Source organism: Glandiceps talaboti, chromosome 17 (assembly GCF_964340395.1).
Source record: "Glandiceps talaboti chromosome 17, keGlaTala1.1, whole genome shotgun sequence".
Lineage (NCBI taxonomy): Eukaryota > Metazoa > Hemichordata > Enteropneusta > Spengelidae > Glandiceps > Glandiceps talaboti.
Window position 1 is genome coordinate 21,067,639 of NC_135565.1, and position 15,810 is coordinate 21,083,448.

At 35.9% G+C, this 15,810-nt stretch overlaps 2 protein-coding genes across 2 annotated transcripts in view; both read right to left on the reverse strand.

Moving 5' to 3' along the window:
* The window catches only part of LOC144448598 (uncharacterized), a 55,863-nt gene extending 52,889 nt beyond the window's left edge, over positions 1 to 2,974 (reverse strand). Inside the window, exon 1 of the mRNA XM_078138873.1 lies at positions 2,750 to 2,974. The gene's annotated coding sequence lies outside the window, so the exon portion shown is untranslated. The remainder of the gene's footprint in view (positions 1 to 2,749) is intronic.
* LOC144448188 (uncharacterized) lies at positions 2,745 to 12,992 on the reverse strand. Its single transcript, XM_078138342.1, has 8 exons — positions 11,735 to 12,992; positions 6,640 to 6,906; positions 6,336 to 6,401; positions 5,541 to 5,606; positions 5,344 to 5,430; positions 5,057 to 5,131; positions 4,055 to 4,429; positions 2,745 to 3,274 (listed from the first exon to the last, which is right to left on the reverse strand). Exons 1-8 carry the CDS (start codon positions 12,990 to 12,992, stop codon positions 2,745 to 2,747), a joined length of 2,724 nt encoding a protein of 907 aa, XP_077994468.1.
* Between the last annotated feature and the right edge of the window lie 2,818 nt (positions 12,993 to 15,810).

The window sequence follows — 15,810 nt, forward strand, 5'->3', positions numbered from 1 at the left end:
TGTATGCATCATATATCTACCACTATACACATTGTATACATCATATATCTACAAGTGTACACATTGTATACATCATATATCTACAAGTGTACACAATTTGTATACATCATATATTTACAAATGTACACATTGTATGCAACATATATCTACAAGTGTACACATTGTATGCATCATATATCTACAAGTGTACACATTGTATACATCATATATCTACAAGTGTACACATTGTATACATCATATATCTACAAGTGTACACATTGTATGCATCATATATCTACAAGTGTACACATTGTATGCATCATATATCTACAAACGTACACATTGTATACATCATATATCTACAAGTGTACACATTGTATACATCTACAAACATTGTATACATCTACAAGTATACACATTGTATACACCATATATCTACAAGTGTACACATTGTATACATCTACAAGTATACACATTGTATATATCATATCTCTACAAGTGCACACATATCTCTACAAGTGTACACATTGTGTACATCATATATCTACAAGTATACACATTGTATACATCATATACGGTATCTACAAGTGTACACATTGTATACACCATATATCTACAAGTGTACACATTGTATACAGCATATATCTACAAGTGTACACATTGTATACATCATATATCTACAAGTGTACACATTGTATGCATTATATATCTACAAGTGTACACATTGTATACATCATATATCTACAAGTGTACACATTGTATACATTATATATCTACAAGTGTACACATTGTATACATCATATATCTACAAGTGTACACATTGTATGCATCATATATCTACAAGTGTACACATTGTATACATCTACAAGTATACACATTGTATACATTATATATCTACAAATGTACTAATTGTATACATATATCTATAAGTGTACACATTGTATACATCATATATCTACAAGTGTACACATTGTATACATCATATATCTATAAGTGTACACATTGTATACATCATATATCTACAAGTGTACACATTGTATACAGCATATATCTACAAGTGCACACATTGTATACATCATACATCTACAAGTGTACACATTGTATACATCATATATCTACAAGTGTACACATTGTATACATCATATATCTACAAGTGTACACATTGTATACATCATATATCTACAAGTGTACACATTGTATACATTATATATCTACAAGTGTACACATTGTATACAGCATATATCTACAAGTGTACACATTGTATACACCATATATCTAAAAGTGTACACATTGTATACATCATATATCTACAAGTGTACACATTGTATACATCATATATCTACAGGTGTACCCATTGTCAAAATCAACTAACACAACGTGGTTCAACTGTGCATGAGAAAAACTATGTTCATTTTACAACAAACAAGGATAGCGTAAATACATAGCTTCCGGAAAACTTTCGGAAATTCTGTTCCACTTTGGAAAGGTATCTTTTTTTGATTGATAAAGGGTTAATAGATATGCTGCTCACTGTAGACATATCAAATCATGACATAAACTTGCATTTGACACTTTCATTTTCAAAATTAACCCATGTAAAAAGTTGCCATTTGGCCAAAAAATTGCCCAATTTCTTGGTATTTGCCAAAATATTGGCCAATATTTTGAGACTTCCCAAAATATTGGCCAATATTTTGAGACTTCCCAAAATATTGGCCAATATTTTGTGAGTTTGCCAATATATTGGCCAATATATTTTCAGCTCTCAAATAAACTGCCCAATATATTTTTCCTAAATGAATGTATTTGGTCAATATATTGGTTTCCTTTAAACAATTTTACCATTTTGTCCCCACAGTTACAAAATTTACTACTTGTAACATGTTTTAGTCGAGGTATGTAAAGGTACTTAAAATGTTAAACTGAGACCATGAACTGAGAGTCTCAGTTGCAAAAAAATAGCCATCTGAGACTAGTCTCAGTTTGCCAGTCTCAAATGGCAAAAAAAAAATCCATGGTTAGAGTGTTTAATATGTTCTTAGGATTTCGATACTTGTTTGTGTACACAACTGTTGTGTACACATCTAGTACAAACACACAACTGTTGTGTACACATCTAGTACAAACACACAACTGTTGTGTATACAACTAGTACAAACACACAACTGTTGTGTACACATCTAGTACAAACACACAACTGTTGTGTACACATTTAGTACAAACACACAACTGTTGTGTACACATCTAGTACAAACACACAACTGTTGTGTACACATCTAGTACAAACACACAACTATTGTGTACACATCTAGTACAAACACACAACTATTGTGTACACATCTAGTACAAACACACAACTGTTGTGTACATATTTCGTACAAACACACAACTGTTGTGTATACATCTAGTACAAACACACAACTGTTGTGTACATATTTAGTACAAACACACACACCTGTTGTGTACACATCTAGTACAAACACACACATCTGTTGTGTACACATCTAGTACAAACACACAACTGTTGTGTACATATTTAGTACAAACACACACACAACTGTTGTGTACACATCTAGTACAAACACACACATCTGTTGTGTACACATCTAGTACAAACACACAACTGTTGTGTACATATTTAGTACAAACACACATCTGTTGTGTACACATCTAGTACAAACACAGCTGTTGAATACACTTCTAGTACAAACAGTGACAGTGACAGTGACAAATCCAAGTTTAAATCTAATAATCTATGCTTACTACTAACCTTTAACTTCGCCTTTTATCTTCAATATCTCAAATTCAAGTCTACTAATCTCCTTCAGTTTAGCAATATTCTTCTTTTGCAGATCCTCAACTTCTTTCTTCAGATTGGTGACTTCTTCTTTTAGTTGTCGGTTTTCCTCTGAAAGAGATGTTTCCCTTTCCTTCCCTGTAGATTCCCTCAACTCATTATTTTCCTTACTTAAGTGAATTATTTTGTCTAAAAGAACTGCCTTCTCTTTTTCACTTTCACCTAAATTCTCTTTAAGTATTTCTATTTGGATATCTCTCTCTTTAACAGTTGCTTGCAGCACAGCAACATCTACTTTCATTTTTTCGTTTTCTTTGACAGTTTTATTTAGAACTTGGATTCTATCATTGCATTCTTTTATCTGTCCCTGTAAACTTGTAATGGTGGTTTTAAGTTCATATGTCTCTGTTCTTAGCTCTCTGTTTTGACTTTTTAGTTTGGTTTCTCTTTCACCGTCACCATCAGCCGCTTCTTGTTGACTTGATACTGTCATGTCATCTACAAAACAAAAATCATATTTAGTGTTACAATAAATTAAGACTTAGTACTGCTCCAAATACTTGAAAAATAAAATCCTAGATTTCAACCCAACTCCTCAGGTATTCTTCAGGGGAAGATGACCTTAGAACTCATGTTAAAACCTAAGTGTTATCAGTAAAATAGAAAACGAATATTGGCCAGTGTATGCAAATTAAGATCACTATGGGTCAATGTTTCTACCAAAGGGGATTAATAAAGTATAATCTAATCTAATCTATCTAAACTAGTTCATGATTTTATTACATCACGTTTAGATTATTGCAACAGTTTATTATATGGTCTCCCACTTCAACAAATAGGGAACACTGCATACTATGGTGATCGGGCCTTCTCTATTTGCGGCCCACGCCTTTGGAATGCCCTGCCATCATGTCTTCGTTCTTCTCATACTTTGAACAGTTTTAAATCTGCCTTGAAATGTCATCTTTTTAGATCTCATTATTATTAACTTTTAACTTTTTTACATTTCAGTCTTTTAATTGTCATTCCGGTGTCTTTGTATTTTTATCCTGTTTCATATCATGTTTATACTTGTGTATATGTACTTTTTAAAATAATTGTATACTTTTGTTCAGCGCATTGAGATTGTTTTAATGTAATGTGCTCTATAAGAAATACATATCATTATTATTATTATTATTAATCTAATCCATGATGACAATGCCAATAACCTTTTTGTGACAACAGTGATATAGCAGTTAATCATTTCGAATTCAATATTAAAACAACGTTATTTACCCTTTCCATGTAGTTCTCTCCTGCACTGTTCATATTCCTCTATGTCCAATGTAGTCTGTATGGATAAGTACAAGGCACCAATCTCTTTCAGTGTTTTATCTGTGATGGTTGTAGATGTTACCAGTTTGTTGACATTCAGGGCTTCATATTCCTTCCATAGATATTCCAAGGCATCTATCGTCTCACATGCTATTGTGTACCTGACACTGTTACCTTCAGCAGCTTCTACGTGGAGACCAGAATGCATGTTGTTGATATTCTTGGGTGTCTCCTCCAGAACTTCTGGTAGGTGATAGTAGTCTCGTTCAACATCTCCAATTGGTACACCTGCCATAGGAATACCACCTACGGTGTTTAGATGTAGGCTCATATGTCCTATGTACATAAAAGAAAGATGATTTAATTTTAGTGATAGTGATAATTTTAGAAGATATGTCCAGACAGATTTATTTCTGCATCGTACACTAAGTCTTGTAATGATTAGGCTTACTCATTACTGTCATTCAGTATGATTTGGGGTGATAAAATAGCACTTAGTAACGTATATAACATATTCAAATTTGAAATCATACTGACCTACTACACTTAGTGTTGTTATTTTGAGAATTTACGGCAAGGGTGAAATGACATGATCTTTCAAAATACAGAGATTGTGGTTACTTATAAACTGAGACCAATAATCAATACAACTGAACTAAAGGTAGAAATAAGTCTAGCTGAACTTTTCCTTTGGAGTATGAAGTTATTTTGATCATATCTTTTGTTACTCTAAAATATAAATTTGTAAATCGATATTGTAAAAAATTGTCTTAAGATGTAATTTTCATGGGTATACCACAAACATTTGCCTGACTAGAGATGATGCACTGCTAGAGAGAGAGAGAGAGAGAGAGAGAGAGAGAGAGAGAGAGAGAGAGAGAGAGAGAGAGAGAGAGAGAGAGAGAGAGAGAGAGAGACTGTCAAGGAAGTAGTATAAGTACTATTAAATTATCTCATTTATACCTGGTTTTCGACTTTCTGCATGGTGACTACTCAGGTTATCGCTATCTTCACTCCCCATACGTAGCTGCGTGTTGTCTACTTCGTACATGTGGGGAAATAATGGAAAACGTATTACATGTATCAGACATATGTAGGATTACTATGTGTGATCCATATTTGGTAGATACACTAATGAAACATTCGTTTCATATCAATTAAACAGTGAACAATCTGCAACATCTTCAAACACGGTATTATTAACAATAGAATAAATACTAAATTCAGAAGTATTGTATTTCTGGAATTACCTTGTTCACCACATCTGCTATCATCATCTCTAGATCTGATGGGGTTGTCACTGTCAATTCTTTCACTGGCTTCTGGAGAATCAGCAACTGTTTGTTAAAAAGAAACATTTTTCTAGAAGCAGTTTCTAATTATGAAATTATTAATATAAATGTCTCAAATGTAATGATACTTCAATAATGAGATGTGTCATATTTACTTTGTCCAGTTCCAAGGACACTTTCATCATCAGTTATGGGATGAGTTTTGCTGTCTTCTTCTTGCACTAGAAATAAAAAGAAAAGCAACAAATTAGAGTCATTTGCAAAAACAAAATGATATTCGAAACACTGTGATCACACTTTGTATATTGAACTGTGTGACATATGTTGATACAATTTTGGCATATTAGAATCTACCTTTTCTATCCTTTAAAATTTAAACGGGGAGTGCAGGAACCGCTTACATTCAGGCATTTGATAAATCATCATTGAACAGAGACAGATGGCTTCCAGCTACCTATGGCCCACCTCTAGCCCCTATTAGACTCACGTGTCGCCTGTTCTTATTACTGTAAGCATGGACATTTTGGATAAAGACATTTTAACTTATTCCCTAGAAAACAAAAACGCAAAAATAAGTAGTGACTAAAATGCCTTCTTGTACAAAAACAATGTACCAGTCTGGTAATCAGTAAAAAAATAGTTATTGAGAAATAGCGGAAAACTAAACCCAAAGTTTTCTATCAAAAATACCTAGGTTTGCAGTAGTAGTTTCTCTGTTGACAAAAACTGAAGAGTGTGTTTGACAGTTTCAGGCAACAATTTTCAATTTTTTGTTTGGGAAAAAATAATTCTATCCACTACCCTTTACATTGTTTCATGTGCAGCTGAAATTATCAACTTTTTAATAACAAAACCAACATCATAGCCATAATTCATATTCATAAATAAACCAACATTAACCTTTTATTAACCTATTAAAAATTGTATTAATTTTACTTTAATAGCCTTACCGAGTTTATCATCTTTTCCTTGATGGACACTTTGATCTTGACCAATATCTTCATCTGATAGTTTGTCTACAAAACCAGAATATTTAAATTTCAATGATTTAAATGCAAATTATTGATGCACAGATCTTCAAGTAAAAGGTTCTTTTAGAAAGAAATGTTTATATATTGAAATAGAAGCTCAAACAGCATTTTTTATGGAATTAAACAAATGTAAAATACTTCCAGTTATCAGTATGTATATTACGTCACTTGGCTGGTACATTCCTAGTATAAGCAAAGTATCAGCAAACGCTGTAAAGCGTACCTTCATATTTAACCTCTGTATCTGTTTTTTGCTCATGTTTTTCAGCTTTCAGCTTTTCTGCATCAGATGAAGTAGTTGCTTTGCCTGGTTTTGATAGCTGTCTCCACACCTGTCGTAATAAACCACGTTGTCCTATAGGTAGCCCCAACATATTTATGTCCTCTTCATCCAATGCCTTAAGGATGTCTGTATTTGTTATATGCTCTCTGTGAAACTTTTTCATTGTGTCTTTCTCCAGACCATGGCTTTGGCACCATCTTTCGAAATCTGTTATAGAATACAAATTATATAGGTTTCTATTGGCATGAATGTCTGTAGGCCAACTCGCCTATAGGATTCTATAGGTTTCTATTGGCATGAATGTTTATAGGCCAATTCGCATATAGGATTCTATAGGTTTCTACAGGCATGAATGTCTATAGACCAACTCACCTATAGGATTCGATTGGTTTCTATGGGATGGATGTATGTATGTATGAATGTACGTACGAATTCCCCATTCCTAAAATGGCTATATGCATAAATCTTGTTAATTTTTTTTAGTTTAATTTGGGTATCAAGTAGTCATGCTTGAAGGTTTTCATTGTTTCTGAGCCTACCAAGCTGCATTTAGTGAATTTATTTGAGGTGAACTTTCTTCTAAAGGACTAGAGACGGTGGGTGAATGACCAGAATTCGAATAGCTGTGGTGCAAAGTCGACTTTCGAGTATATTTGTCCATGCTCTCCAACACGAAGGACGTGAATACACCTTACACTAGTAAACTCGCCAGGTGTTACCAGGCTGCATAATTGATGAGATATGCTGGGCTGTAACGACTGCAAAGAAATCTCTAACCTCGCGAAACTTTGCCAGGGAGACTTGGTTCTCTGCCCTCCATGTGAGAAAAAACGATTTGGAAAACGCCAAGCACATGTAAGTTCTTCATCCAGTACCACTATTGATCATGCTCGTAGTGTCACTGAATCTTCACCTGAGACTCAATGTGGAGTGGTGATCAACGAACTTTTATGTTATATCACTGATAAGCTTGCCATTCTACCAAATGATATTATTATAAAACTTTGTGTCGAATATTACAATGATGGTGAAATTGAGAAAGCAAAGAAAATGTTATTCGATTTTGTAGATGACGGGAAATCTGGGCGCTACAAAAAACGTCAAGGTCAACACAAGAAAACTAACAATATTCAAGACATCATTAACTTGATTCACGAGACTGATCCTGACAATATGCCATGTTTTGTAGCTAAAAACCTTTCAAAACTCCCCCCTGTAGATGTGGCTCATGTTGATATTTCTACAATGTTAAAGGAGCTTCGTTCTCTGCGTCAAGATATGACGTCAATGAAGGAAATGATGTATCTTGATAACAATGAGAAACTATATGATGAAATTAACAGTCTGCGATCCGAGGTGCATGAGCTTAAGGTATCAAGTAAGAGCTCTACTAATGTTCGATTAACAGGGGTTCGCGACATACCTATGCAAGGTGACACAACGACTAAAAAGGTGTCAGTAGACAATTCGATTGTTTTCTTTACACATGCAAACGATGCAGTGACAAAGGAAGCAAGTCAACAACATCCACCTGTACAGAATGTTCCATCATATGCTAACATCGTCGCTGCAGATGCAAATATCCAATCAGTGGTTGGTATTGGACAAGGTATTCAGTTTCGACAACCGCTTTCTTCAACTACCAGCATTGACGGCAGCTTCACAACGGTAACCAAACGACATCGTAGAACCAAACAATCAACAAAGCCTTTGATTGGAACTGATTCGACTACCAATGGTTGCTTGAAGGTTGTAAATTCACGCCCCCCTGCACGCTTGTTTGTAAGCAGACTGCTCCCTACCACGTCTAATCAAGCTGTTGCAAAGTATGTCAGAAATAAAACTAATATTGAATCCAAATGTGAAAGGTTGAATACTAAATATGATACCTATGCCTCCTTTGTTGTAGAAGTACCACATGATCAGTTCACTAAACTATTAGATGCTTCTGTTTGGCCTACTGGTGCTCTCGTGAGAAAATATTATCAAACAAAATCTAGTTAGATGGCAGTCCGCATTGCTTCTTATAATTGTCGCGGTATTAAGTCGGCTGCTACAGCAGTGAATAGCCTCTGTGATAATCATGATATTATCCTTGTACAAGAACACTGGTTATCTAAGAGTGAACTCCCTCTACTGTCCAAGATCAATGAACAATTTTATGCCTCTGGTACGACGGCTTTAAAAGACGATGTTGGCATAAGAATTGGTAGGCCGTATGGTGGAGTGGGAATTCTGTGGAGAAAATCTCTGGCGCAAATTGCTCATCCCAAACTATGTTTTTATGACGACGATAGATTGATAGGATTGCAACTTCGTTACGATAATAAAAACTGCCTCATACTTTGCGTTTACATGCCCACCGATTGTGAAGACAATTTCCATACATATGTAAACTACTTGTCTAAGATCAACAATATTATTGAGTCTAGTGAGTGTCAGTGTATTTGTAATTGGAGATTGGAATGCAGATCCCAACAAACCTTTTGGTAGAGAATTAAATTCCTTTTGCACAGACCATAAATTTATTCTCTCTGACTGTACTATTCTGAACAATCAATTTACGTACGTCAGTGATGCTCATAACTCAACGTCGTGGTTAGATCACTGTGTGTCAACCACTTCTGCTCATGCTTCCATACAATCGATTGCAGTTCTTTTGGATTACCTTGCCTCAGATCATCTTCCTTTGTCAGTCACTGTTGCTATTGATAATCTCCCATCTCTAGATAGTAACATAGGGGTCACAAATATTAATACCAATAATAAACCGGCTGGTAATCGAATACAATGGAATAAAGTCAAAGACAATCATATACGGAAGTTTAACTCTGTTTCGGACAAATTTCTTCCACGGATTACCATTCCATCTCATGCTTTGTTGTGCCGTAATTCTCATTGTGATTCTTGTCATCACAAGGATAGTATCAATCTGTTCTATCGTGACATTACCCAAGCTTTATCAAATGCATCAACGGCATGTTTTAACAATAGAAATGGCAACTATGTACCATCGGTTCCTGGCTGGAATGATTACGTGAAGGAAGCGCATGACAACTCAAGAAATGCCTTTAAGTTATGGGTGGGTAATGGAAAACCAAGAACTGGTCCAATTTATAGCATTATGAGCAAGGCTCGTGCCAATTTTAAGCATGCATTTCGTATATGTAGACGTAATGAGAAAGTGGCACGTGCAAACAGTCTTGCAACGTCCCTGAGTAAAAATGACTATAACCGCTTCTGGACTCAGGTTCGCTCCGTCAACTGCACTCCTCCCCTCGCATCAACAGTCGGAAGTTGTTCAGGACAGGAAAACATTGCTAATATGTGGAAAGACCACTATGCATCGTTACTCTCTTCCGTGAACAGCAATGATCACGAGGACTCGGTTAAATCTTGGGTGCATTCACCTGACAACTCAGATATTAATTTTTCTATCAGCAGTGCTGAGGTTTCTCACTCGATTAACAGTCTTCCAAATGGTAAAGCTGCTGGTGCTGACGACCTCTCTTGTGAACATTTTAAATATGCTAGCCACAGACTTCACATTATGTTAGCTCTTGTTCTTTCCTCTATGCTGTCGCATGGATATCTGCCTATAGCTTCATGACGACCATAATCGTACCACTTGTTAAGGACAAAACGGGTGATCTGACTAGCAAAGACAACTATAGACCTATCGCCATCTCTACTGCCGCTTCAAAAATCCTGGAATCTATCATTCTTGATCGTTGTAAAGCAAATCTCACGACCGAAGATTATCAGTTTGGTTTCAAACAAGGTCATTCCACTGATCTCTGCATTTACTTGCTTAAGGAAACGATTAATTACTATCATAATTACAATAGTCCTGTTTATGTTTGCTTCTTAGATGCAACGAAAGCTTTCGACCGAGTTAATCATTGGTTACTTTTTAAGAAACTCATTCACCGGGGCATTCCAAAATATGTTGTTCGTATATTATTGGTCTGGTATCGCACGCAACGTTTCTTCACGCAATGGGGTGGGGCTAGGTCGTCACTGTTTTCTGTTGGGAATGGCGTTCGGCAAGGTAGCATTCTTTCCCCTTACCTGTTTAACGTTTATATGGATGATCTTAGTAGTCAGCTGAAGTCATGTTATAAGGGCTGCAATATTGGTGGCCGAATGATAAACCATCTTATGTATGCTGATGACTTAGCTCTTATATGTCCATCAATTGCAGGTCTACGCTCTCTTGTATCTATCTGTGAAATGTATGGTGTTGACCATGACATTATTTTCCACCCAAAGAAGTCGAAATGTATTTATTTTATGCCTCGTAAATGTTTAATTAGAGTTGAATGTTTACCTTCAGTCCGTGTTGGAGATAAACCACTTAGTATTGTTCATGAACATTCTTACTTGGGTTATACTTTAAAAGACTCTATGCATGATGATAGTGCAATCAAGCGCCAAATGAAATGTTTTTACAGCCAAGCCAACATGTTACTCCGTAAATTTCCACACTGTACAATTGAGGTTAAGGCTACATTATTTAGAACTTTTTGTTCGAATATGTACTGCTCACAGCTGTGGTCATTGTACAACAAGAAATGCATTAACAACCTTAGAGTTGGTTATAACAATGCGTTTCGCATTCTGATGGGTTACTCACGTGACTGCAGTGCCAGTTGTATGTTTGTGCAGCACACAGTCCCCACTTTTGCGGCTCTAAGACGTAAATTGATGTACAACTTTTTTAAACGTATCGAAAACAGTCAAAATAGTTTAATTGCAGCAGTGCTAAATTCCGATACAATCCTCTATTCGGGGATTCATAAACTGTATAGAGATTTGTTGTATTTTTAAATGCTTTTATTTGTCCATGTGTGTATTTGTCAGATTGTCTTTTTAAAGTCTTACTTGTTTTAAATTGCCGGTTTTTTTAAGTATAGTTTTTATCTATGGGATGTTTTTGAGCGTGTTTGCGTTCTTTTTCTTTCCCGAAATAAAGTTTAATAATAATAATAATTTATCACGCAATTTTATTATAGAAGTTTTCTGCATTTCTTACCTGGATCTAAGCTCAAATCTTCAGAGGTTTTCATGTCTTCCTGAATCTTTGCAATAAACGGAAGATTTCTCTGTTCAACGACGGGATTTATAGTAGTCCTCAACTTCTCTTTCACTTGCCGAGCTGACTTCCAATAAACTGCAGGATCGCGAAGAATGGAAACGATCTTATCTGCGAACTTTTCAGCATTTTTCATGTCAACCACCATGTTGTCAATTTGTAGTGGGAAATGTTCCTTGATTAAATCATGACAGGGGGAATACTTAGATACCAACAAAGGTATTCCAAGTGACATAGCTGATAACATTAATTGATGGGAATTCATTCCCGGAATTGGTGGGATCAGCAGGACATGAGAGTAACACAGTTCTCTTTCCATGTATTGCAAGGTTGGCATCGACGATGGAATGATATCTAGCAGTGTGTGTGGTTGAAGCGTCGTCTGGATTCGGCTTTCGTCAGCTTCTGGGAGACCCAGGATTCTCCACTTCGGTGGTTGCTCACTTCCATTACAATACTTTTCGGCAACTTTATTGATGGCCTGTGCCAAAAGTTTGTGACTGTCCATATGTACTAGATCACATTCCTCAAGGAAGGACAGGATGCGAGGCCTTTGGGACGTTTGAGGTTCTGCTGGTTGACTCAAACTCAAATATTTTTTATTAGCAGTTGGGTAAACTTGGAAATGTTTGTCTGCAAATTCCTGAAACCTGTGTCGAATGTCATTAAAGGTCTGGTCATCGAGAGAAATGATCGCAGTGGCCGATTTACTTTCTTTCTCCAAACTTTCAGCACGTGCTAAGAACTCCTCTTTATTCCAACCTGCAATACTGGGAGGGGAGACATCTGAGGGCCACAGGTGTGCGATGTAATATTTTGCCATAGACAGGAGCTGATCTTTCGTTGTCAAGGTTGCATCAGATGTTACTATAGCAATCCCTGTCATTATTTTCACGTTTTTCAGTTTTTCAATGTCCGGAAAATAAATGTTACATGAGTAAAACCAATCATGGTTTGGTTCCCTACGTTTTAGTACATCTCTTGGGTTAGGACAAATCAGTTCAACATGACTCTGCTCTGCTTCTTTACGTTCCTGTTCAGTCACCTTCAAAACCGTGCAATAAACTGAAAACCCTATTGCTTGAAAGATGGATGCTAGTAGTCGAACTGCGGTAGGAGTGCCTCTTTGAAAAGGTAATCCAAACCTGTCACTTACGATGAGAACAGCTGGAGGGTCTGTGGATGAGTTTGTAGTCATTTTACACCTGTTTGAAGAAAGGTATGATATATCATATTTTATCAATTCCATCCGAGAGATATGTTGGTTACTGGGATGTTAATTCTTACCCTCAGGAAAAATTTGACTTGTAGACAATAGCATATATAGAAAATAGACAATGTATCGAAACTTTCCATGACATCAACTTAAACTATCGGGTTATTAATTGCATAAACATGTTTGCTCTAAATTCTCGTACTGTAATTGCGGTGGCGAAGGCCAAGCTATGATATCGTACATTAATTGGATAACTCCATTTTTCCCACTTTACCTAAAATTGTCTACAATGACAGAAGTCAAGATGAAATTGGATTATAGAACAAATGCAAACGTGTTGAATTTTAGTGAAGCCAAGGAGCTGTGAAGGCCAATATCATCATCATATAATTAAATCTAAATTATTTTACTGTCGTCATAATCCATATTCCAACCCCTCATTTTACTTTTGTAAGCATATAAGCATAGCTCCAGCTACTGTGATTTTAATTTGGTTTTATTTACAATTGTCATGCTGTAATTTTATTTCAGATTCCTGATGAATGTCTCCTTTTTAAAATCTAAACGTTGAATTTGTTATTCATCAAAGTGAGCCTGTCGCGTTGTTCTATTTAAACGACGACGACAACAACAACAAAGTTTAATTGGTGTAATTGTAGTTCGACTGATCTATTATTGTTAAAATATGTTTTGACTTCTGATAATCAAATTAATTATTTCAATTGCCGATTAAACATTGTTACCGTAATTTGGCGTTGTTTTGAGGTGTGTCTGTCTGTCTGTCTGTCTGTCTGTCTGGCTGTCTGTCTGTTTGTATGTCTGTCTGTCTGTCTGTCTGCTTGTTTGTCAGTCTGCCTGCCTGCCTCTCGGTCTGTCTGTCTGTCTGTCTGTCTGTCTGTCTGTCTGTCTGTCTGTATGTATGTATGTTTGTATGTATGTATGTATGTATGTATGTATGTATGTATGTATGTATGTATGTACAAATGTATGTATGTATGTATGTATGTATGTATGTATGTATGTATGTATGTATGTATGTATGTATGTCTGTCTGTCTGTTTGTTTGTCAGTCTGCCTGCCTGCCTCTCGGTATGTCTGTCTGTCTGTCTGTCTGTCTGTCTGTATGTCTGTTTGTCTGTCTGTCTGTCTGTATGTATGTATGTATGTATGTATGTATGTATGTATGTATGTATGTATGTATGTATGCGTGTATGTGTGTATGTGTGTATGTATGTATGTATGTATGTATATATGCATGCATGCATGTATGTATGTATGTATGTATGTATGTATGTATGTATGTATGTATGTATGTATGTATGTATGTGTGTGTGTGTATGCATGTATGTATGGTTGTCTGTCTGTCTGTCTGTCTGTCTGTCTGTCTGCGTGTGTCTGTGTCTGTGTCTGTGTCTGTGTCTGTCTGTGAGTGTTTGCGTGTGTGGCCATAAAAAATACCGGGAATTAGAAGGGTTACTCGTTACGGTATTCTACGCTAAAACATCTATCACACCGTACTCTGAAAATTAAATATGGAGACTCCCCTAAACTTGATTAATGATTATTGTCTTCTGTACTCTTCTAAATATTGCCATATTTGTACAAAAATAGCCATTTTTATGGAATTGGGTAAAGGGGACTTTGGGAGGGGGTGGGGAGGATGTTTGTAGTTCAAATCTACCAGAATTCCCAGGGGAGTACTGGGTATAGTGTGTGTTTAGGAGCATATTTGTGGTAACGGGATTTGGTAAAGTTTACTGTCTGAATAATGGTGCCAAATTCTTCCCAAACCCAATCCATGCCCACAACGGCATTAAATATAAATCGACATGATGGTATGATGCAAATGAATTATACAAGTTGTTGAAACCCATGGCCACTATTAAGGGCACTGTTGAAGAGTTCAAAGTCTTACTGAGTTACTAAGTTGACACAAATAATATTAGATGTAGATTCTGACGTAGGATGTTAATTATAATCTTTTTTAAATATTGTTTGACTTGAATTTAAATCATATGCACACACGATGTTAAATATAGAATAGAAAAATCTAATAATAATTACAAAAAGATTTCATGCAAAGTGGCAGAAAATCGAAAACAAAGTGAAGCTCTATTCTTAATGTTTTGTTTTTGTTTTGATATATGGTTTTGAAATACAATTTTCTTCTAAAGACCTCTACAACTCTGTATGGGGCTGACAGTTGTACTAAGAACTGTATTTGATCCAAGTATAGTATTACATTAATGATAAATGGGCGGGTTTTTTTTTATAGAAGAGAACCTCAGTGTATGGCACGGTGATAGCGTTAAGGAGACAGACAGTGGAATCACCAGACATGGATTGTCTTTCTGATGTTATCTGTTTTACTAATACTCCATAGATAATCTGATCAGGTCGATACAGCGTTATTTGTTTGCTTGACCGAACATAAGGCAAGGTGTATAACCAGGTCATATCAGGTCATCTCTCTAAAACTGTCATGTCTTCAGCAGGAATGATATGACCCTCTGCCTGTTTAAATATTTCAATGAATCCCAGAGACAGGGAATTTTTCTGGAGTGAGATCCCACCACAATGACATTTATGTGCACCAGTGCGCACACCGTACATACCGGTATTTGCACTACTGTGCAATAACGAAAACATTTATTTATTATCCAAAACAAATCTAGTGCCAGGACCCCCCACCTCCCATGAAAGGTGTACATACATGTACTCATGCTTTGTTGAATGTATTTACCCTATGTAGTTGCTAATTAAGTATGGTACTATATATATGGGGGGGGGGGGTCATAAT